The sequence below is a fragment of the Cyclopterus lumpus genome, chromosome 5 (assembly GCF_009769545.1).
Source record: "Cyclopterus lumpus isolate fCycLum1 chromosome 5, fCycLum1.pri, whole genome shotgun sequence".
Lineage (NCBI taxonomy): Eukaryota > Metazoa > Chordata > Actinopteri > Perciformes > Cyclopteridae > Cyclopterus > Cyclopterus lumpus.
In genome coordinates, this window is record NC_046970.1 from 13,127,316 (window position 1) to 13,152,399 (window position 25,084).

General features: G+C 42.2%; 1 protein-coding gene across 1 annotated transcript in view; it reads right to left on the minus strand.

The window, feature by feature from the left end:
- Nucleotides 1-377: 377 nt before the first annotated feature.
- The window catches only part of arhgef25b (Rho guanine nucleotide exchange factor (GEF) 25b), a 34,391-nt gene continuing 9,684 nt past the window's right edge, over nucleotides 378-25,084 (minus strand). The window contains exons 5-20 of the mRNA XM_034532556.1: nucleotides 20,051-20,162; nucleotides 10,676-10,998; nucleotides 10,480-10,581; nucleotides 7,698-7,825; nucleotides 6,884-6,950; nucleotides 6,561-6,664; nucleotides 6,299-6,368; nucleotides 5,051-5,140; nucleotides 4,858-4,950; nucleotides 4,549-4,599; nucleotides 4,146-4,223; nucleotides 3,854-4,045; nucleotides 3,586-3,766; nucleotides 3,290-3,495; nucleotides 3,045-3,158; nucleotides 378-673 (exon numbers count right to left, since the gene is read on the minus strand). Coding sequence (XP_034388447.1) covers nucleotides 584-673; nucleotides 3,045-3,158; nucleotides 3,290-3,495; nucleotides 3,586-3,766; nucleotides 3,854-4,045; nucleotides 4,146-4,223; nucleotides 4,549-4,599; nucleotides 4,858-4,950; nucleotides 5,051-5,140; nucleotides 6,299-6,368; nucleotides 6,561-6,664; nucleotides 6,884-6,950; nucleotides 7,698-7,825; nucleotides 10,480-10,581; nucleotides 10,676-10,998; nucleotides 20,051-20,162 — 2,001 coding nt within the window. The 3' untranslated portion in view covers nucleotides 378-583. The remainder of the gene's footprint in view (nucleotides 674-3,044; nucleotides 3,159-3,289; nucleotides 3,496-3,585; nucleotides 3,767-3,853; nucleotides 4,046-4,145; nucleotides 4,224-4,548; nucleotides 4,600-4,857; nucleotides 4,951-5,050; nucleotides 5,141-6,298; nucleotides 6,369-6,560; nucleotides 6,665-6,883; nucleotides 6,951-7,697; nucleotides 7,826-10,479; nucleotides 10,582-10,675; nucleotides 10,999-20,050; nucleotides 20,163-25,084) is intronic.

A 25,084-nucleotide genomic window follows, 5' to 3' on the forward strand; every position in this document is an offset into this window, starting at 1 on the left:
CATATAGCATGACTGCGTAAAGTAATTTGAGAACAGAATCCTCGGAGGGGAATACAATAGAAGTGGGTCCCTTGTGAAAATATCAAGCATTACAAAAATATCCATCCAATAATTTTCAATGGAAAAAGTAAGAAATATATACATATACAATATGAAGTTCAGTCTATGTGGTGCTTCAAAAGCCTATTTTAACACATTTCATCTCATCTGTCATCATCATCTGTAGACGTGAGTATGTTAACACGCACGCGCGTGCACGCGCACGCACGCACGCACACACGCACACACGCACACACACACACACACACACACACACACACACACACACACACACACACACACACACACACACACACACACACACACACACACACACACACACACTAAAAGCAAAATGATTACAAATATTAAAGCCAGGTTAGCATAAACCATGGTGGTATTTAAGGGAGGTACATTTAGCATAAAATGTGAAGATTGTAGACACTGAGACCTTGAAGACTTCTGCACAGAAATGAAACGCTGACAGAGCACTCTGCCTCCTACATCAAGAAGGTAAAGTGAGTTCATTTGTCTGTGCAGGTCATTACTGCTCGCTCTCCTTCAGCTGATCTAGATGGTTTGGTCCATGTGCACCCTCGTCTAATGCGGTCACCTGGAAACTGGCAGTCACACCCTGAGAGGACAAAAGCGATTTCAAGTTTTTAAAATACTTGTGGTGGTTTAAATGTGCGACTTCAAATAGTTGAATAACATTCTTACTTCATATTATCAGTGTTACAAAAAGATTTACTTTCTTTGAACAGTTTAATAATGACACAGCACCTTATGAGGAGAACACTGATAAGAAAACATAATTCTGTCTTTTTGGTTGGCTAAATCTAAATAAAATGCCCTATATTTCTTTGTGTATTAACAAAATAAGTTTGAAGTACAACAGCCAAAGTGTTTATATTTGCTGAACCCCAGGAGGACAAAATAATGCAGTATAAATAAGGTTTATGGAGTTACTCACCCTGATATAACCATTAAAATGATTGACTATACACTGTAAACAATTCATTTTATAGAAACCCAGTCAGTCAGTAGCTGAATTGTTGCAGTGTACACTTGGCTATCTTTATATATTAGACAGATTTCTCATATATATACAGGGTTAAAAGATGACTATGAATGAATCACTTTCTGTTGCTACACCAGGTTTTACACAGTGTGTGGTAATTGACTGACTCATGACAAACATTTAATAATATGTTTATCATCAAGTCATCAATAGATGTGTTTTCATAACAATATCTTTGAATCTTTATGAATTGATTTAGTTTTGCCACTAAGAGGAAGCAGAACAAGCTGTTAACACAGACATATTATTATCAAAGTTATGACCGCCAACATGTTCGCAAAATTATCCTTCATTTGAAGTTGTGTTTCTGTCCACCTGACAAATATTAATTCAATCTCTTTTAGCTCTGTGTTTTCTTTTTTTATCTCCATCAACTCCTGAGGGAAATATCTGACTCCTTAGCTGCTAAATACTTCACTATGTTCACCAGTTAGTCAATAACTGTGTCTGCTGTTTGGTGCTGAGCAAGCAGCGTACAGCGGCTTTCAAGAGGTTTTTTCGATGAAGCCGCCTGTCGTTGTTTGAAACTATGCTGACTAAAACGGTAAGATTGAACCAAAACAGTGAAGTTGTGTGTAAAACCAAAACAATGAACTGAAAGACATTAAAAAGCTATATAGAGCTCAATTAAACTGTGTGAGGGGAAAACCCGTTGTGGGTTTGTCCCTTTGATTTACCCTTTCATGTTACACCGAGCAGTTTCATAAACTGTTTATAGAAAAATATCCATTATAGCATCTTTTTAAGTTACAAAAATGTATCTTTGTGATTCAGATTCTGACATGATTCAGATGGTAAACTAACTAACTATTATACTTAAACCTAATTGGCATTGGATTTTACAGAAATAAGATTATGTGACCGTTTCATAAAAATCTGAGAGATAAGCACCATAAAAAAAGATTTTAGATACATGGAAAACCTGTCTGTACTCTTCAACCTAAAGCAGGATGGAAACACAAAGACGGACAACAAGAGCGACTTTGTGAAAGGCCCGATAAGCACATCTAAAATGTAACAACCGTTTCCTCCTCTTGGTGGAAGTCTGAATGAACGAGATAAAACAGCAGGTCAGTGTGATTTCCATAAACTGGATGACTGAATGACACCTGCTACAGTTTAGGTCGACCTGGTTTGTAAATCTACACCGAAACAACAACAGGATATTTCACAAAGGCAACTCGAGAGGGATTTCCCCTCATCATCAGTGATGAAGACAACCAAACAGGCTGCTGACATAGAGATTAAAGCTCAATCTGATCCCCCCCAATTTAAAACTCACTTTTCACGTTATTTATACTCTGCACAATAAACACTTAACAGGGTTATAAAGTGTGTAATGACTAGTGAAAGTAAAAACTTGACAGAAAACATCGACCTTTACTCAAAATTAATATGTTCACTATTTATCCATATTTCAATGTTTTACTGCTTTGATTTGAAATGTTAATCCATGGCTTGTACTTTTAACTGAGCATATTTTAATGCAGCATTTCACTTCCTTTATTGGTTTTTGAGTGTGTGAAGGAAGAGGTGTCCCGTGTTGCACTTGTAACCACACCAAAGAGAAATGTCACGGTGTACTGACCATACCCTGGAGTCATTCTGTTCACAAATATAATAAAAAGTGAATGAAACTTGTTTGTGGTGCTTAGTGTTGAACATTTATATTTAAAAAAAGAATCAACAAGCTGAACAGACAGAAACAATGTAATGTAATGAAACTGGAGAAGTAGTCTGAACCCTGTTTAAAGTGTGTTCTGTGAAAACAAATGTTTTCTTCACTATTGTGAGCGACAAGAACCAGACATGAATATCTCTAAACTATCCTTATGGCTACCAGCTGGACCAACCATTTAAACTGTGATGTTACTACTTCTACGTACACATTTCCATACATCTTTTACCAGAAAGACTGATGTACCTGCATGCTCTGCTGGCTGAAGGGTGGCAGGCCATTGGTGCACAAACTGAGCTGCTGGTGGGAGGGAAGTGGAGGCAGAGCTGCTTCAGGTGTGGCAGCACAAGGATTAGAGAGCTAGAGAGAGTTAGAGAGAGAGAGAGAGAGAGAGAGAGAGAGAGAGAAATCAAAGAAAGAGGATATCAGAGAGGTAAGGATAATATATCAAAGTGCACACATGTTCTAAGAGAGTGCTCCTGCACACTCACCACCTTCAAGGCCGGGCTGTGGTGTGGTGGATGCAGAGAGGGCAGGGAAGTGTTGTAAGACAGCATGCAGGGCTGCTGGCGTCGATCCATGGATGCACAGGAGTGAGGTCGCAGGCCAGATGCTGATGCAGTTGGAGACTTCACATTCCTGCCCAGGCTGTTAGACTTGCTTTCCCTGCGTTGGTACTCTATTGGAGACTGAAGGGCTGCAGTGGACAGGAAAAAACGTTGCATCACTCAAACGCACCAAACTCATGAAGTTGTGGATTTATTAAAGAAACACTGAACTCTGTAACCATTAAGGAAGTTCCTCTGAGTCTCTAAGATCTGGACCACATCATCAAGCCAAGCTTGCTGTATTTCCGGAGATGATGCTTGCATGATGAAGCGCGTCACACTGCCATCAGTCCCGCGGGAGGTCAAGACCAGACAGAATGGATTATTCTCATGGTGCTCCTCCACACCCAAACAGCTGACCTGAAGCAAAACATATCCTTGTTAAACATAAAGAAAAAACACTAACCCAGATATGTTTTTAAAAGATGCTTTAAAATACACTCGCACCTTGATGCTGTTTTTAAAAGTGTACCCTGGCAAAGAGAAGCCCTTTTTCTTATCAATTGGCTCACTGAAGATGACTAGCTGCTCAAACAGGAAGACCCTCCTCTCCTTTGCTCTGGACGGGAAGCCACTTTCCTGCTCGCTGACAGAGAAGGTATCCTGCTGCAGCAGCTTCCCCTGAGCCGTGATTTTCCCCTGAAACAGTGTGTTTGTCACAAACATTGTCATACACTGTAAGTCACCCTGGGTATGTGTTTCATCTGTGATGACTGACAGGAAATAATCAGTATCTCACCTCAAAACCTTGGAGCCTGCCCACATTCATCATATCGTTACAGCGTTTTGGCACGAAACACATGACCTCCACCGCCCTCTGATGAGAGAATTATGATGGAGGAGAATCAGTAAGTGGAAACATAATTTTGTGATATGCAGATATGCAGAATAGTACTTTACATGTTCAGTTACTAGGTTAGGTACGTTCAGATACAACTAATGCAGTCTAATATGACAGACCTGCAACAAATCGTACCTTGATGCAGGTTGTAATGTTCCGGGTTTTTCTGGCAGAGATTTTCAGTTGAACTAACACTAACAACTGAACATTATAGTCTTCACAACGGTAGGATTTTCGCAGGACTTGTATTGTATTAGACTGCATTGGCTTTAGGTGTACCTGACTGTATGTGTATTCATACCTGCAGCTCCTCAACATCTCTTCCTGCTTTGCTGTAGTACTTCAGGAAGTCCTGGCAGTCAGAGAGAGGTTTATTGAGAGTTTTAATGATTTTCAATACGAAAGTAAGAAAATACATTAGTATATTTAAAAAACAAAGGAGAAAACGCCACTTGGATCTGATCGTGATGCAAAGAGACATTATTACAGTGGCTACATGATTAATAATTTTAATTCCTGGCAATATTTTTATCAAGCAGTTTGTCTTTAATCTTTAATGCCGTGAAATAGTGCCATTCATGCAGATACGCAGTCATGTTAAACTGCAAACCTTCAGCAGTAGTTGATACTTCATGATCCTCTGAACAGGTTTGATGAGCAGATCATTGAGCTGCAACCTGTGACCCAGCAGCTGCCTGAGATACTGTCAGGTGACATAGAAAGGGAGAAAGTTCTCTGAGTAACTAGAACAAAGTTTTTATAGAGCTCCAGTCAAATTGACTGTAGTATAAAAGTTGACTCACCTCAAAGTAGGTCTCAATGAACTCAGAGACAATGTGCTCTGATTTGGGTTTGTTCTGACAGTAAACCACATACATGTGAAGACGCCGTTCCTGGAAATTTAAGAATTTAAGAGAGCGAGATAAAGAGGGAGAGAGAGAGAGAGAGAGAGAGAGAGAGAGAGAGAGAGAGAGAGAGAGAGAAAGAGAGAGAGAAAGAGAGGAGGTAATATGACTAATATTCCCAATAATTTATTAGTGAGGTACAGCGTGACAAACAGACAGAGGAACAACTAAGCCTCTGAGCTGCTCTGACTCTTAGTTTCCTCTCAGTTTTGTATTGTTCCCGTTCCCCTCAAGAGTTTTTCAGGGAGTTATTCAAAACAGTGCAGGACATTTACCTCATTAAATAGTTCCGGTGGCTGAGAAAGAACGGTTTAAATTGCTGTGATTTAATTCAGCGTGCTACACTGAGTGAAGCAGATATGGAAGCTGAGCTGGAAAAGCTGTACCAAATGTTCCAGTAGTTTATATTTCTGCTGTAACGAGACTATATATTAATATAGTGCCAATAAAAGTTCTAACATCACTGAATCCATGTGATCAGTGTCTTTCAACTAATCTGTGTTTACTCCCAGCAATACAGCTTGGGCCTCCAGCAGCGTGGTCTTGGTGTTTGCTCAGCAGGGACCGGCAGAGCAGCGAGACAAAGCTCTGCTCCCGGCCGGAGGAGGAGGAGCTGCTGCTGCTGCTGCGTGCACAGCTCTCCACCTCCTGCTGGAGCTCCGACTGCAGGTTGAAAGCAGCACCGAAGCAGGATCTGGGTCTGTTAATCATTTGTCTGATTAAGAATAACTATATCAAACGAGAGCCGATCTTTTCACTTATGGTCTTGTTTGCTTATGTAGGTCATAGCGGCATCAGTATTAAATTGAGATTGTTTCATAACCAGTTAAGATTCCTTGGAGTAACTTTCTCAAAGTTCAGTGTTAAACAACCAAACAAAAACGTAAGCGCGAGTACTTTTTATAGAGCTCTGAGATTGTCTTTTACACTGACTGTCGGCTCTGAGAGCTGATGGTAACAATACCACTCTGCAGACAAACTGATCTGCAAAATGAAGACATATCTGGATGGCGGGGCTTAAAGCTTCACACTTCAGAGCTCTGATCTGTGAGATGACTGCGACCTTCAGCAAAACTGAATACACGCAGAGCGAGGAAAAAAGAAACTTGTCGTCCACATTTGTAACTCACTGATCTGAAGACTCACATGTTTGATGAAGAGCTGGGCCAGGCTGTCTGGCTCACCAACACATTTCTCCAACTCTCCCAGGAAATAACTGTGTGACGTGAAGCAGAGAAGGTCAGGAAGGAACAGTCATCTAGTCAAACACACACACATACACACAGGAAACAAACTGCCACAGGGGACGTGACATGCTGAACCACCATGAAACATGAGGACCTCAACAAAAGGTGTTCACTATAAGAGATTGTTCAAATTCAGAGGAACTGAGGGGGGAGGCACTCACTCCTTATGCCAGTCGTAGATCTGATGGATGTTTCCAAACACAATCCTGTCCTTTCCCTTCAGGTCCTCTGGAACTCCTTGATTGACCATAGCGCACATATAGCCCTACACACACACACACACACACACACACACACACACACACACACACACACACACACACACACACACACACACACACACACACACACAGAGGTTTTCCATATGGAAACTATAACTTCTCTCTTTTGAGATGTGAACGTTGCAGCATGTTATTAATTAAGGTATCTCAGTTTTGTATAAATGTCATAAGCGGATTATTTAAAAGTTGAAAGAGGGACACACCTGTACTATGAGTCCAAGATCTTCCACATACAACCGTTCGGTCTCTATCAACTCCGTCAGCACATATCTGAGAGATTTTGAAAACAGCAAATAAAGGAAAGAAATGTACATTTTGCCAAAAATAAAAACAAGAAATGTATTATACATAGTTAAGGATGTTTGACATTTTGGGAAATATGGTTGATTTCTCGCCGGAAGTTAGATGAGAAGGTTGATACCACTCTCAAGTCTGAATGGAAAACATCAAGCTACAGCCAGAAGACAGTTAGCTTAGCTTAGTATAAGGACAGTAAACAGGGGGAAACAGCTAGCCTGGCTAATTTCCCAAAACTAAATCTGCCTAGCAGCACATCTAAAGCTTACTAAGACATGGTTTTGATACATTATATCCCAAGTGTGAACATTTCAAATTTGCCAGGGACAGTGACTTGCTGTAGTCTCCGCTGGATGCAATGCATGACAACATCACAGCGACAAGATTGCAGAAAGTCTTCCCAATTTTCCCAGACAGATCACCCCTCATAAACCCACAATCTATGGTGATAGAGTCAGTATATTTTATTTGGATTAAACAAACATGATGTAATGTGTTTAGATGAGATGGTAGGCAGATGTTTCCTTTGGACAATCAGGCAAGCTGTTTCCCTGTTTCTAGTCTTTATGCTAAGCTAAGCTAACTGTCTGCTGTTTGTAGCCTCATATTTATTATACAGACATGAGAATGGTTTTAATCTTCTCATTTAGCACTCTGCAAGAAAGGAAATTAGTGTTTCCTAAAATGAACTACTGCTTTAATGTAGAGGTCAACACCTACATGCTCTTCTCTAGTGCAATGTTTCTCTCCTCTTCACTGTCCACTGTCACAGACCACTGGCTAGCTGAGTAGTCAGTCACAGTGCAGCCGTCTTCCCCTTGGAGAGTGTTGATGCTGGATTTGTGACTCTAAAACACACAAACAAGACCGTACAGCTTTAAGTGAACTTCACTATAACATATTATGTAAGAAGAGACAGACAGAGAGGCATCAGGATCAGTGAGGCACAGTGGAGGGTAAATTTTCTCAAGTACTGTTCTGTAAGTATAGTTTTTTTTTTCAGATGACGATTTTAAATAAATTAAAAAAAAACATGTTAATCTTATAAAATACAATTAATTGCTAATGATAAACCAATAGTTCCTGCACTTTTTGACCCTTTTATAGCACCTTACAAAGTATATCTCTATAAATTGTTCCCATGCAGTTTGACCAAAGACAGATTTGCTCTCGAAAAGTAAGGAGGTTACATCCATTATATCACAAAAATAGCTAGAATTACAAAAAGTCTGACAAAAAAGATTTATCTTGTGACCCTTTTCAAGGAGCTAGGCCCCCAGGCTGGGAACCACTGGGGTGGGCTGAAATATACAACGCTGAGAGGGTCCTAATCCTGGAGTAATTGTATGCTCCCTTTTATGATCCCTTTTGGAAAGTCATGCCACCCCCCAAATCCCAAGTAGCCTGAGAGTAGTGATGCTGAGAAGACTGTTGGGCAGAGAAATTTGTAAAAGCAGAGTCATACCTGACAAATGAAGTTGAATAATGAGCAACATTTGTAACTCTCTTTACCTAAAAGCAATATAATATAATGTGGAATATCCTGCAATCCTCTTGACATACTGTAGTCTCACCACAACGTGTGCTCTGACTCAGTGGACTAGATGATAATCCTTCTGCTGAGTCAGCTTGTAGGTCAAATATGCCTTTTTTGCTCTATTGCTCTGCCTGAGTCAACTGTTCATGTTCACCCAGCAAACATCCTGCATATGTGAAACATCTGAGGCTGATTCAAACTCCATCTCCCTTCTGGTTCTGATCAACTAGTCAGAGTCTATTAGAAATGTGCTTAGCTTGCTTGTTGCTTTAAATGTTTCCTCCTCTTACAGTTATTTCTCTTCAGCTAAAATCCATTAGCTCCTCTGAGAAAGGAATAGTTCTGCATTTAATAAATTCCTATTGACTAGAGTTAGAGGAAAGGATCGATACCACTCTCATGTCTGTAGGATTGATATCTGGAGCCAGTATCCAGTTAGCCTAGCTTAGCATAAAGACTGGAAACAGGGGAAGTTATGTGTCGGACTATGTGCCGGAGACTCCGGGAAGTTACTGCTCCCAGACAATAAATAGTTAAAGTGTTCTTTGTTTCAGAAGGAGTGTCATTTTATACTTTAGTTTTTGTATTTAATAACCAAACCATGAAGTAACGTGCCAATTGGTGCGCTTTAGAGGTGCTGGTAGGCCAGTTTTGTTTGGACTTTGGACAGAGCCAGGCTGTTCCCTTTTTCTAAACTAAGCTAACTGGCATTTTTAGGTTGTATATACCGTACAGAAGTGAGAGTGGTGTCAATTCCCTAACTCTCAACAAGCAAATAAACATATTTTCCAAATGTGAAAATATTAATGTTAAGAGAGGATAAGCCCTGACCTGGGGAGAACAACATTAAAGGGTTGAGAAACCAAAGTAAAAATAAAGCTGCAGGTGTCTATGAAATAAATTTGTCCCAAAAGGCCAATGTAGTGAGAAATGTAGCTGAAAGTGAGGACAATCATTTATCAAGCAGAACAATGTCAAACAATGCTACAGGAACAGGACCATTCGCTGCCTGAGAAAGGAACTACAGGTTGATGGCGAGCTGGACGAGGAGGTAAACGAGGAAGCCCTGAATTGCTGACCCGTGGCTAATTAGCTCTTTATTGCTTGGGCTGCTTGGGTGTCATGAAAGTACACTTCTCATCCCCTAACCCTGAAGCTGTTTCAGCCTGTTTCAGACTGCTTTGCTCGTTGATCACTTCCAGATGCCAACTAGAAAAGCCCCCAGGATTGATTTCACTCCACAGGACCTTACAAAGAGTATTCAGTATCGTAGGGTTACCAGAAAAGTAGTGGTATGTGCTTGTGTGTGTTCATGTCACAACATAGGCAGTAAAATGGGAAAATATGTGCTTTTCATTTGACATAATTGTTGGAAGCCAACAAAACTGAAAATGATTTAGAGGGATGTGCACGTTTATAATTCATGGTTTCAGTGTGAGTTGACTCATGTATACATGAATAACTCATGAGTCCTGCAGCAAGGGTTGGATGATGAGAGAGACTCTACTGAAAGAGTTACAATAACTGAGGCGAGAAGAATTTAGTGGCAAGAGCACCTCTGATTTGAATAGTTTGCATTATTTATTCATACATTTATAAATAAATAAAATCATATATTTTCTCTCAACTACTTTGTTCAGTACTGTAATTAAAAAAAAGTGTTATTAAGTTCATGCCATCGTATCAGTGACATGTGCGATATGTTTTCCAATTCTTTTTGCACCACAGACTGTTAATTATGTTCTTGAGGACCAAGGTTAAAAAAAAGAAAAAAAGTTTTATATCATGTCTTCATTCTTTGTTCATATGATTTCTAGTTCCTCCGTTTTTATATTCTAATATATCTTAATTTGAGACACTGAATTTCTGTTTTGACAAAGATTGGTAGACTTGCAATCACAGTTTATCTGCTGAGCCCGAACTTTGAAGAGAACAGAATGGACTAGAATAGAATAGAGACGTTACTGGAGTCTGAGTGTCTCTGCCTTGCAGGAGGTCAGATAAGTAGCTCTGACAGGGCGGCTGTGTTGGAGGAGCTGTAGGACTCAACAGACCATCTGTCCACACCTATACAACATAAACACAACAACCATTACAAACAAGAACATAACATGCATTTACTCAGGAGGTATAAACATAGCCATCTGTCTTTAAGTCTTACAGTATCTCCTGAAGGGAGGATGGTGTAGTTGTCCTGCGGATCCAGAGGCCTCGGCTGAGTTTCACTGTGGGAAAGGAGCGATGCCGTCTTCCTCCTGTCTGACCTGCACATCTGCTTCTCGACTTTTCCCGCTCCTCCTCTGGCATCAGAGCTCAGCTTGCAGACAGGGTTGGTAAGCCATTTCTTGAGAGTGCTGACAGGGTGTCGTGATCCTCCAGACGAGGAGTGTGAGCCGGGGCTGGAGCTGCCTGAGGCCTGGTGGGGCACAGGGCCCACTGATGGGGTGATGCTGCCGGTACTGCCCGCCACAGAGTACGACTCCGCTGCAGAGAGAAGGAAAAGGAGTGGGTTAACAAACAGCAGCTAATTGTGGGGTACATCCTCTCAGGTCAGATACTGCAGACAGATTTCTGCACAAAAATGTTGGTCAATTTCCTGTGTTAAGCCCTAACTGTAACTTTAGTAGCTGCAGCTACTGTACCCACCGGTCCAAAATTATTATAAACACATCTGTTCTCATGAGGAAGGACTCATACATTTAAGTGGAAATTATATAAGGCAGCTTGACTGCGTGCATTTGTGAGACATTTTCTAATGAAGAAAATGTATTTACAATGATTAAATGGTAAATGGTAAACCTGTACTTGAATAGTGCTTTTCTAGTCTTCCGACCACTCAAAGCACTTTAACACTACATGTAATCACTCACCCATTCACACCCATTCATACACTGATGGGAGGAGCTAAGGTTCCACCTGCACATCAGGACTAACTAACATTCACACACCATAGGCACAATACTCGAGCAATTTGGGGTTGTGTCTTGCCCAAGGACACATCGACATTGGTTAGCGGAGCTGGGGATCGAACCGTTGATCCTCTGACTGAAGGACAACCCTGCTCACCACTGAGCCACAATAAACCAAAAAATGTGGTGACATCGACCAAAAGTCAGACACTGTCCTGCTCATCCCCTCATCCACAACTCATGCTGGACCAACACTGTCACCCTTTTACAACACAGCTGGATTTTGTGTCCAAATGTAAGTCTCTTGACTATGGAAACTTGTAAAAAAAAAATCCTCTTCCACACTGTTTTAATCAAGCCCCCTAACATTAACATTTCAATTTATTCTGCTGATCGTAGCAAAGTGGAATCTTTCAGGAGGCTCATTTTGTAAATCTGGACTCTTGCCAGAAGCCACTATTCCCTGTCAGCACATTTATGTAAGCCATAATCATAATAACAAGCTTTCAAGAAGCCAGTAGAAATCTAGGTCATCCATTTGCCAAAACTGCCTGATACTGCCATTAAACAAGACGCCACTGGCAGTAAAATATTAAATAATGTGCTTTTCTCACTTATTCATTGCAGTTCTCCTTTTATATCACGTTAATCAGCAAAACCTTCTCCAAACACACAAATATTAAGTTCACCGTTTACTGTTCACGGCATTGGTGATGATCTTTTGCAATGATTTTATCGTTGCGATGTATTTATTCAAATACATGTTCTCTACATTCATCATGTTAATAGGATGTCAGACAAAAGTCTCTAGCCTCCGACTGAACAGTGCTGATAAGTAAAGTAGGTTGAATTCAAATAAGACTGTAATCAAACTAATTCATCATCAGGTACTTCATGCAGTGAACAACACAAACTCATCGTTATAATGGGATTTATCAAGAGGGAAGGGAGGAGGGTCTGTGTGTGTGTGTGTGTGTGTGTGTGTGTGTGTGTGTGTGTGTGTGTGTGTGTGTGTGTGTGTGGTGGTTCTTGGCCAAGGTTTGAATCTCGTCAAAAGTAATGCAGAGCAACAATAATCAATCAGTTTAGGTAGGTAAAAGAAAGCAAATGTATCAAGAACATCTTAAAAAGGCAAATAATTGATGCAGATAAGGAGAAGGAAATAAAAAGAAGAAGAAAAGAAGTAGCACAAACTGTTCATTGGGAAACAAAAGTTGGCAGCCATATTAATGATTTGAGGCAAAAGCTAACATTAGCATGCTAACACTCACAATGACAATGTAAACTGATGTTTAGCATTCACCATCTTAGTCTAGCGTGTTAGCATGCTAACAGTTGGTACTTAGCTTCAAACACAAGGTACAACTGAGGATGATGGAAATGTCATTGGTATTCAAGGTATTTAGTAATAAACCAAAGTATTGTACAAACTCCAAAGGCTTGGAGCCTCATTTCTAGCACCCTGATATAAACCCTCCAAGGGACACTTTGGTCTGCCAATATACAAGCACTGGCCCAGACCTCCATGCAACATTGAAGAGAGAGTACAGCAACCTCCCTACAATGAACAATAAAATGTCTGAATTATTTGACCAAGAATTACTTTCTGACACCATATCTTCAACTTTGTGACTCAAGTAAGAATATGAAAGAACAAATTTAACAGAATCAGTCCAGATAGCCACATCAACACATTGTATGTTATCATCCTAAACAAAGACAGGCATCTGGCCTCTTGTTTTTTTATCTATCATGATCAACCACCTTACCATATGTTGAAATGGTACAAAAAGTGCACCTTTATGCAGGCTTTTCTACAAACACATCAGCGTTTTCTATGAACCCTTAATGGTGCATAATGGTCATTGTGATGTCCAAATGACCGCTGAGCTGAGCGACTCAGCTTGTCATGTTTGCTTGAGATACTTAATGTGTCCTTTTCCAAGAGAGCAACAGCTGGACCACCATCCGGACTGCAGGGGTGTTAGCAGTCCGCCTGCTAGCATGCATGCTGTGAATGCATCCTGCAGGATTTATGGACATCAAAATTATGTTGTTCAACATTTTAAAAATGTTCTTCTTGTGTAAACTTTCTGTCCATGAAAATAGTCAATAGTTGAGTGTAAAGTCTAACTTTATTATTATTATTTTCTGTGACCATTTCAACATATCACTGCAGCAGATTTGTGTAATTTCTATGGTGGTGGTTTTATGTGCCACACAAATGATCTACTGCATACAGATTGATGGATGGATTAAGCTTGGGTGGGGTTTAATTCTCTAGGCAACCCGGTTGGCTCAGACAAGACACCTACCCAGATGGAAAGAGAAGGCAGCAAACAGGAACAAAACATTAGCAAAGGGTCAGTTTCTCTGACAGTAATCCTGTCTATTGCACTGAGTCACCGGCAGCTCACTGCCAGTAAATTGCACTGTGGCTAAACAACAGTTGGATATGTGAGAGGGTGAACTGATTGAAAGTGATTACACTATTTGTGTTGTTTTCTTTTTTTTGTTTTTCTAATGGAATCTACTGAAGTAACAGACTTTACTTCATCTTAAATCATATCCATTGATAATTACAAGAATACACAGCATTGCCAATTAGACGATCATGGAGACATTCATAGTGAGCAGTTAGCGAGCAAGCATCTGGCTTAACTTTAATTATCCATTTTATCTCATAATTTCCACTTGTAAGAACTATGCTTCTTCACTTTCTTTATTCCTACAGTTAACTGACTGACCAATAATAAGGGCTGTAAATGATGACAGTGTGCAGGAGTTCAAATTAAATAAGCAGTGAAAAATATGTTTAGTAAACCGAAACTAACTAAACCGAAAAGGTAATTTCCTTTAATCAAACTAAACTGAAACAGTATTGCTTGATTGAAAAAATAATAAAAAATGAACTTACATTCCTTTCAGTTTTAGTTTTTTATCTATAAAATATCAGTACCAAAAAAAAGGAGACTGCATTGAGTCACAGAACGGACTTGACATTTGAGGAGACGGCATTGTGCCGCACTTGCTTCACATCTAAAACTATAGAAGCACGAAGATTAATCATTAAACATTATGCAAAAAACGATACAGTTTTCAAACATATATTTTTTATTTATATGTAGCTACATCTGATACATTATACCTGACTTGAACAAAAACAAACAAAAACTACTGTAAAACTAAATTTATTTAATCTTGAAGTCAAAAAATATAATAAAATAAAACATAATTAAAAATTATAAACTTGTATAACCTTTCCTTTGACACACATTGATGCACCTGTCCTAGAAATGCAGTTGTGGTTTTGAAGTAACAATATGTTGTACTCTATCTGAATAGTTAATTTTAAATTTCAACATAGTATACATTTAAAAAAGATTTCCAGTAAAGTGGAAGTTTGTCTCTTTGATTAAAATTTTAGAGCAGCATTTCATCAATGGACAATATGATAGAATGTGATATAATGAGAAACTATACTATCCTTGGAATCACAGAGGGCAGATGGTTCAATATTAACAGCTTTATTACTACTTTTGAATGACAACTAAAGCATTTAAACTTTAGGTATCATAGTATTGTTAAAAGCAAGGTGGAATATTTAAAGTTCCGGGTATAAACTTTAGGGTATAAAACACTTCTACAAGCTAATTTGATGTGTATAAACAGAAGATGATTATTCTCTTATGGACAGGGTATAATAATAATCAACACATTGGATGAGAGGAAGAACATTTACTGTGTTCGCGCTGCTCCCTAATTCAAATATTGGAAGTCTCCCTCTGTTAAAGTAGACAAGTGGAAGAGTTACATCTTCCCCCACTAAACCCCATAAATGGTCATGGTCAGGAATTACATCATCTGTTTTTACTGAGGCGATGAAACGTCACCAAGTCTAAGCATTAATAAAGCTTTACTACAAATCAGCCACTTTCATGTTGTCTGCATCCACTCACGCCCAAACAGGGCTGATGCACAATTTATCAATCCAGGAGAGTGCTAGATTAATATAATTAAACCCCCCCCCCCACACACACACACACACACACACACACACACACACACACAATAAAAAAAGATTCATCTTCTTTGATCCACATTAAACTAATGAGTGGTTTCATTCCTAAATAGAAGACAGGACTTTCAACATGTATGTAAAAATGATGCACATGCCATTAACTCTATCCCACTCCATTCAGTCACTTGACAGTCACTGGTATGTAACTTCTTTAAAATATTCTGGTTTTCAACCAAATGTGTTGCTGCTAACTGCTACTGCTCCCTAATATCCACTGTCCAGCTCCCACTGCTGCATCACAAAATGGTTCAGTACGTACCATTAAACTGAGATACACAAGGCACTTGAAGATACATTTCCTCATCTATACAGTCTATGGTTGCCATATGTGTATAGAAATCATAAAGTACAAAGTTTCATGCCTGTGGTTTGCCTACTCTTTTTGTGCTTTGCTCTTAGTCTGTGACCTGAGCCATTATTAGGTTGATTGTATTTACTGGTAAACTATGACAAGAATGATGATTATGATTAATGTCCCTTCACATCACATGTATACATCCTGCATTTGGACAACTGACCCAGTTACAGTTTTCACAGTATCGCAGGACATCTACTCCTCGTGCTTTCTTTTCCCCACAGCACTGCAGGCTGCTGATGTGGCTTCTCACTCGCACATTGTTGTCAACCCTCATAGTTTTTGTCTGCTGCTCAATAAAATACTCTCTCTCTCCCTCTCTCTCTCTCTCTCTCTCGCTTTACTCTATCCCCCTTTACTGAAGGTCTGGTTAAGGTGAGAGTTTAGGTTTGAGTTTAGGGTAAGATATGAATGAGTAAGTGTACAAGTGTACTGTAGGTAAATAACTGTTTTGACTTATAACAGCTGCTGGGGCTGGAAATGATCTCCAAACCAAAACCATGATATGAAAGACGTTAAAAAGATGTGTCAAGCTGAGGGGACTGAACATGTTGGTGATATTTATCTGAGAATGTATCACCCTTTAACATATAACTCGGGCGGTGCGCCAGAGTTGAAAAATTCGCAACGCGCGATTTGCGTCATTTGCACCGCACAACAAAAATTCGCAGAATTCGCAACCATTCGCGTCTGTGCATTGACTTTGCCTGGGATCGACTCGCATGAAAAATTCGCAACGCGTCTGGTGTGAACACAGCATAAGAGAATACATTGATGATGTGATGACGTTTTGGACAGACATGAATAAACTGTCAACATGAATGGATTGTAGATGAAGTCATTCTAGATGTTTCTAACTTATATTTTAACATTTGAATATGTATGTCCCGCTTGAGGCATTATGTAAAGCACTTTGAAATGTCTTTGCTCTACAAATAAACGTGCCTGCCTCAGAGGGGAGTGTCTGCTGGACACTTCTCAGGAACAAAGGACCCTGTCTAATTTTCTTAAGTTGAAATGAAGATCAGGCACCCCTGTAGTTCAGCGACAATATACCACTAAACAACCACCAAATGCAAAAGTGCTACATGGCTGAGCCTACAGATAACCTCCTGTATATGTAGCTCTACTGTGGTACTAGACACTTTTGTGCTTGTTAGTCATCGTGTTTACTTCTTCACATACTGGCAGTGATGACCTCATACACACTGTTGGACTAGGTTAGTCAAGACAGTTTCTGAGCCTCAGTGATATATGTGTAATAAGACAGTGAGATGTGTTGGCAGGACTTTTAAGTAGATTTCCAAGCAAGCTCCCTCAAACATACTTTCTCTGCATTTATAAATAGCTGTTGGACATTGAGCCAAATAAAATGAAACACTCCATGAGAGAGATTGCAGAATGAAGGAATTATAGGAAGGAAGTCATCAGGGGAAATAGTGGGATACTAAAAAGCCCAAAACAGATAAGAGAAAGCCACAATTCACAGAAGAACATCACTTGAAAATAAAAGAAAAAGATCTTCAGCTAAAGTATTCCTGCAACCACAAGAATAGAACAAGCATAAACGAAAAGAAAAACAGATTAGATGAAAAAGGAGAGCAGCTATCCTGATTGTAACTACTAGGTTTTGCAGAAACTCATCCACAAACTCACAAGCAGACAGAAAGGGTATTTTTAGAGTCAGTCTGGAAGAAAACACCTGGTAAAACAGCATATCATAGTAGCAATGTGTGTTCCAAAGAAAAGTGCCTCAGCTGTTCTAATAGTTTCGATCAAAGGTGGGAAAGCAAGGCATCTCATATGAAGACCGTGTTCATATTTATATATTTACCTTGTCTATTTGCACAGTCTGTCAGAGCAGTGCAGCTCAGGGAAGAGCTGTTCTGTAATCACTCCCCGAGCAACTGGAACAACAGAGGATTTAAGGGTCGGGGCAGTAATGGGACGTTTTTGTGTGTCTGTGCATGTTCAAAAGTGTGTGTGCGTAGAGCTGCCTTTGCTCTGAAGCAGAGTCACAGTTTTGTAGTGGTACAGATTAAGAAAATCAGTCTCTGTTTAAACTATGTTTTTGCTTTACCACTAATTAGGGGTTGGTTACTTTTGTAAAAGAAGCATTTTAGCAGCCAAGCAATTGCTTACTAAGCTAGCCATCTTTCACGACTTGAACGTTTACAGACGCCACCACTCTTAAGTCCTGGACTTTAGTGTTATCCGTGATTTGCTTTTGATTTCTTCTCTCATAATGTTAAAAAGAAAAAAAATTATAAATTATAATTGATAGTGTTTGCTCCGTCTCTGACTTTTGTTGAAACATGAATCGCTGGCTGTTGTTCACAATTGTGAGGCCTTTTGTGCTTGGATGACAAATACATTACATAAATGACATTTACAGTAGCTAGTTGGCAGCGTTAATATGGTGTGCTTCATTGTTTCAGACAATCCTTCCTTCTGTGAGTAAAGTAGCCGTTTTGTGGTTGTTGTGCATCTTAACAGTGCAAACAATGTTGTAACTGCACAATAAACAAATACAAACCAACACTAGAAACTCACTCTTTGGTTCTCAAATGGGGGTGCGTGTACCCCTGGGGGTACGTGAAGGCACTCCAGGGGGTACGTGAGACGTTAAAAAATCCTTTAAAAATAGTTATTTAATAAATATTCAATAAAATAAAAGTGTAAGTTCAGAAACTGAACAATTGTATATATTTTATATTAAATTAGACATTGATGGCACAAGCGCTGTGTATTTCATCTTTTTTTCAACCAAAAATGCTTTGCCCTGTTTAGGGGTACTTGGCTGAATATTTCACAGGCAAGTTGAGAACCACTGCATTAGAGTGTAGATGTCCACCAGGTGTGTCTGTGATGACCACTATTGCAATGTTTGATTGAATAAACACAACCTACAATTGGCTTGCCCTCCATCTAAACTGCAAGAGTATCAGACGAGTTGTTTCCCGTACACCTCACACAACAGATATGCTCCCATTTTATTCTATGCCGATTTCTGCACCAGCTCTGTAGAGGCGGGCGTCTCAGCTCCTTTTCATGGGCTTTTAAATGTGACTTGAAGCGTTTGTTTAGGCAATAAAAAAGACACAGAATATCTGTGTCTCTGGGCGCAGACCAGCATTTAAGTGGCATCCGAGCGGCAGTTGAGTGGCGGTGATGCAGTCAGCTGTGTGTGTGTGTGTAGTTCTGTAAGCTGTTAGTTGCCAAACAATAAAAGTAACTGTTTTCTCCATAAAAATACAGTGTGCGGTTTTCTTCCACTGTGTCTCGGACTGCAGAGTAGAAACGTGAGTGAGGAGTCAATGGCAGTATACAACAGGCAAGAAAAGGAGTTTTGAGAGATTTTGAGTCACCACAACCATGAGAGATCCTTGAGCATGCAGCCATAACTGGCCACCCAAAATCGTATGCAGTTTGCTTCAGCAGAATACAACATTAGCCGTGGACACAGAGGTGCACATGCACACATGTTAGCCATTGTTTGATTCTCCTGGTGGAGATAATAACAGGGCACACATTAGGTTGATAATATAAGCCGGGAGCCCTGGAATACGAGCAACCACTTGGTGGAAGCTAATGTTTTCACAATAAGAATAAAGACAAATGCCCTAGCAATAACTAATAATGTTTGTGTATTTCATACTTTTTTTGCATCTACTAATGCAGCAAACATTTAAGATTGGTCTATCATCCACAATATAATCACTGAGTGAATAATTGTTTTTATTCTACACTTTTTCTTTAATTATGTAAACATGAAGGATACACAGTAGAAAGCCTACAATGTTGGCGAAAAACAACACAATTTTTTGTTACCTGGCTATTTAATAATAATAATTATGATTATAATAATAAATCAGATTAATGTAGCGCTTTTCAAAGTAGTAAAGCTTCGTTACATATGCTGCTGGCCTCTCTGTATGACAAACACGATGAGGCTGGGAAGATGAATGAATGGAAAACATAATACAAATTAATAAAACATGTATAAAAAAGGTACTTTGGATTTTACTTTGACTTAGAGAAACTACTGTTGGCTTTGATGTATCATACATAAGTAACAATCGAGTGCATCTCATAACATTACCCAACTTTGTGTACAAGCAACACAAATAATTATAATCCACAGATGGAGTACAACTACAGTAAAAGTACTCCTGAAGAGCATCTACATACCTCGAACTCGAACAAAGCAGCAGTCACATTTGCTGAGAAGTTTTCTGAACAGGTGCTGACACCCACAGCCTCGCTGGTGGTGACCCCCTTTCATGATGATCCACTCCTGCTGCTAGACTCAAGACTATCAGAAGAAGACATTGTGCTGGACAGACACACACAAGTACATGTACACACACAAACACACACAGACGAGCACATGTACACACACAAACACACACACTATTCCTGTGGTAATACCCTGAGGAGATGTGAGGTTAAGTGTACCGAGAGCTCCACAGTCATAGTCCAACTCTAAGTACAAAACCTCTGAAAAAAAAATGCTGTTTCTATCCCATGATTTGAAGAACAACAGCAGAAAAACCCAGAGAGACAGCACTCTCCTCCGCTCGTTAGCCTCTCTGTGTGGTCAGATAGTGGACAACGATTACGAGAGGGACCAGAAATAAGTGAGGGAGCGACAGAGAGGCAGGGAATGGGAGGGGCTGTGATGAAGAAGGGGGTGGGGGCTAACATGCTGCACTGCTGTGCCAGCATCTGTTTCCAAGTCCCACTTCCTCTCATTCCTCTCCCCTCCCCTCCCGTTCCCCTCTCCCCTTTTCCCTCTCCACTCTCCCCGCCCTCATCAGCTTCTCTTCACAGTGTTAGTTCTGTGGCTGTGGGACCTTTAGTGCTGTCATCGAGCAAAGGACTTTTCCATGAAATAAGCAGTAACTTCAACTGTTCAACTTTCTCTTCAACAATGCAGCTAAATTACTAAAATATCACATAATTCTAAAAAATATTACATACATGTCACAGGCAATGACCAACTAACACACAAACAGCTACAGATGTGCAAACACAGGACACTCCCTCATAGTGCCACAAAATAAATTTAAGGATTCATCAGATCATCCATCCATTATCACCCGCTTATCCGGGGTCGGGTCGCGGTGGCAGCAGGTTCAGCAGGCCGACCCAGGCTTCCCTCTCACCCGCAGCACTTTCCAGCTCATTCTGGGGGATCCTGAGGCGTTCCAAGGCCAGCCGGGAGATATAATCCCTCCAGCGTGTCCTCGGTCTTCCCCGGGGCCTCCTACCAGTTGGACGTGCCCGGAAAACCTCTAATGGGAGGCGTCCAGGAGGCATCCTAACTAGATGCCCGAACCACCTCAGCTGACTCCTTTCGACACGAAGGAGCAGCGACTCGACTCCAAGCTCCCCCCTGATGTCCGAGCTCCTTACCCTATCTCTGAGCCCGGCCACCCTACGGAGGAAGCTCATTTAGGCCGCTTGTATCCGAGATCTCGTTCTTTCGGTCACGACCCAGAGTTCGTGACCATAGGTGAGGGTTGGAACGTAGACCGACCAGTAAATGGAGAGCTTTGCCTTCCGGCTCAGCTCCCTCTTCACTAAGACGGACCGGTACAGCGCCTGTTTTACTGCTGCAGCCGCACCGATCCGCCTATCGATCTCCCGCTCCACCTTACCCTCACTCGTGAACAAGACCCCGAGATACTTGAACTCCTTCGCTTGGGGTAGGCAGTTTGCCCCCACCTGGAGGGAGCCATCCGCCGGTTTCCGGCAGAGCACCATGGCCTCAGATTTGGAGGTGCTAACTCTCATCCCTGCCGCTTCGCACTCGGCTGCAAAACGCCCCAGTGAATGCTGGAGGTCACGGTCCGAGGAGGCAAACAGGACCACATCATCCGCAAACAGCAGAGAGGCGATCCCGAGACTCCCGAACCGGATCCTCTCCGCCCCCTGGCTGCGCCTAGATATCCTATCCATGAAGGTCACGAACAGGACCGGTGATAAAGGGCAGCCCTGGCGAAGGCCAACACCCACCGGGAACGTGTCTGACTTACTACCGAGGAGACGAACACAGCTCCTACTGCAGGCGTACAGAGACCGGATGGCCCGTGCCAACGGGTCCGGCACCCCATACTCCCGCAGCACCCCCCACAAAAACCCCCGAGGGACCCGGTCGAAAGCCTTCTCCAGGTCTACAAAGCACATGTAAACTGGTTGGGCAAACTCCCAGGACCCCTCCAGTAATCTTGCGAGGGTAAAGAGCTGGTCCACTGTTCCACGACCGGGACGGAATCCGCACTGTTCGTCCTGAATCTGAGGTTCGACAAGCGGTCGGAGCCTCCTCTCCAGCACCCTGGCATAAGCTTTTCCCGGGAGGCTGAGCAGTGTGATACCACGATAGTTCGAGCACACTCTCCGGTCCCCCTTCTTGAAGATGGGAACCACCACCCCGGTCTGCCAGTCCATGGGCACTGTTCCCGACCCCCATGCGACACTGAAAAGGCGTGTCAACCAAGACAGCCCAACAATGTCCAGCGCTTTCAGCATCTCAGGGCGGATCTCATCCACCCCTGGCGCCTTGCCACCAAGGAGCTTTTTGACTACCTTAGCGACCTCTGCCAGGGATATGGGTGAATCCACTCCAAAGTCTTCCGGCGCTGCCCCCTCTCCGGGGGACATGTTGGCCGGGTTTAGGAGTTCCTCAAAGTGCTCTTTCCACCGCCCGACGATGTCCCCAGTCCGGGTCAGCAGTTTCCCCCCCCCCCCCCCCCCCCCCCCCTGCTGAGAACAGCCTGGGGTAGACCCTGCTTTCCCTTCCTGAGCCGTCGGATGGTTTGCCAGAACTTCCTTGAGGCCAACCGAAAGTCCTTCTCCATGGCCTCCCCGAACTCCTCCCATGCCCGAGTTTTAGCCTCCGCGACCATCGTCGCTGCAGCCCTTTTGGCCCGCCGGTACCCGTGAGCTGCTTCAGGAGACCCCTGGGCCAGCCAGGCCCGAAAGGCCTCCTTCTTCAGTTTGACGGCTACCCTCACCCCCGGTGTCCACCACCGGGTTCTAGGGTTGCCGCCACGACAGGCACCGATGACCTTCCGGCCACAGCCCCGAGCAGCCGCGTCCACAATAGAGGCTTTGAACAAGGTCCACTCGGATTCCATGTCCCCAGCCTCCCTCGGGATTTGTGAGAAGTTCTTCCGGAGGTGGGAGTTGAAGACCTCCCGGACAGGATCCTCTGCCAGACGTTCCCAGTTCACCCTCACTACACGTTTGGGCTTGCCAGGTCTCTCTAGCCGAGTCCCCCGCCATCTGATCCAACTCACCACCAGGTGGTGATCAGTTGACAGCTCTGCTCCTCTCTTCACCCGAGTGTCCAAGACATACGGCCGCAGATCAGATGATACGATTACAAAGTCGATCATTGATCTCCGGCCTAAGGTGTTCTGGTACCAGGTACACTTATGAGCCACCTTATGTTCGAACATGGTGTTCGTTATGGACAAACTGTGGCTAGCACAGAAGTCCAACAACAAAACACCATTCGGGTTCAGATCGGGCAAGCCGTTCCTCCCAATCACGCCCCGCCAGGTTTCTCTGTCATTGCCCACGTGAGCGTTGAAGTCTCCCAGGAGAACTATGGAGTCGGCAGGCGGCGCCCTTTCCAGGACCCCTCCCACCGACTCCAAGAAGGCCGGATACTCCGAAATGCTGTTCGGTGCATAAGCGCAAACAACAGTCAGAGCCTTACTCCCCGCAACCCGTAGGCGCAGGGAGGCGACCCTCTCGTTCCCCGGGGAAAACTCCAACACAGCGGCGCTCAGCCGGGGGCTCGTGAGTATCCCCACTCCCGCCCGGCGCCTCTCACCCTGGGCAACTCCAGAAAAGGACAAAGTCCAACCCTTCTCCAGGAGCTTGGTTCCAGAGCCCATGCTGTGCGTGGAGGTGAGGCCAACTATATCTAGCTGGTACCGCTCCACCTCCTGCACCAGCTCCGGCTCTTTCCCCGCTAGTGAGGTGACGTTCCAGGTCCCTAGAGCTATCAGATCAGTGGTTCTAAAATAGGGATGCGTGTACCCCTGGGGGTACGTGAAGGCCCCTAAGGGGGTACATGAGATTATTTTAAAGTATATTTCAAGTTAGCATCAATTCAAAAATCCTTTGAAAATAGTTATTTCATGAATATCCAATCAAATATAAGTGGAAGTTAATGCACTGAATTTGATATACTCTATATTAAATCAGACACTGATGGCACAGCGCTGTGTATTAAATTGTACCCCTAATCTAACTTAATCTAATCTAATCCTGACCTAAACCTAAACTAAAATACATGTTTTATATATATATATATATATATATATATATATATATATATATTTGGGTCGAGTCCACCGGATACAACTCTTACTGACAAGTAACATGTAAACAAGTAAACTCCAAACCAGAGTCCCACCCGGCTCCAGCGTGCATCAGTAAAGAGAGGTGTAGGCGGCAGAGACGTTGGTGTCCAGGCCAACTTGAGCACGTCCATCAAGCAGCCACGTCAAAATATGTGGGCGGGAACCGGTTATGATGCTGGTGCTTGGTGCCTCTGCCTCTGACAGGTCTACACCCTATCTAATGAGACTACTGAAACACATATATAGACTTTGATGTCTGACATCTTTGATGTCACTGTGATGTCACAGGATGAACTGATCAAGAAACGCTACTTGTTCTTCTTAATCTTTCCTTTTTACTTGTGATACACTGGATAATTCATTTTAGATGAGCTAGCCAACGACAATTAAAGGTTTTAAAATGCCAAATTCAGAGCATATTTACGATTGTGGGATTGCCTCCACACGGCTCTCAAAATGGCGACGCCTGAGCCAGTGACAAGCAGCTAACAACGCACACAGCACAAACAGTGCAAACAAGGGCAACAGTGATGACAGCGCTAACGGTGTTTACTCTGGGGGAACCCGGTATGATTATGTGGTGATGAGGTTGGGATGAGATTATCAGCGGTAAACATCATATGAATGCAGTACAGAGCGGCGGTGATTAGCTATAGTGGGGCACACACACAGGACTCATATATGCACTATATGCATGCACAGCCAGACCAGCTAAACAAAGCAGAGGCTTGAATTACAATTCAGACTTCATTCTCTGCTCAGGATGACATTACGCCACCATATCTTTACATAGTGGTTTGCTAGTATAGTAATGTTCTGAATTTCCTATTTAGCACCTTTAACA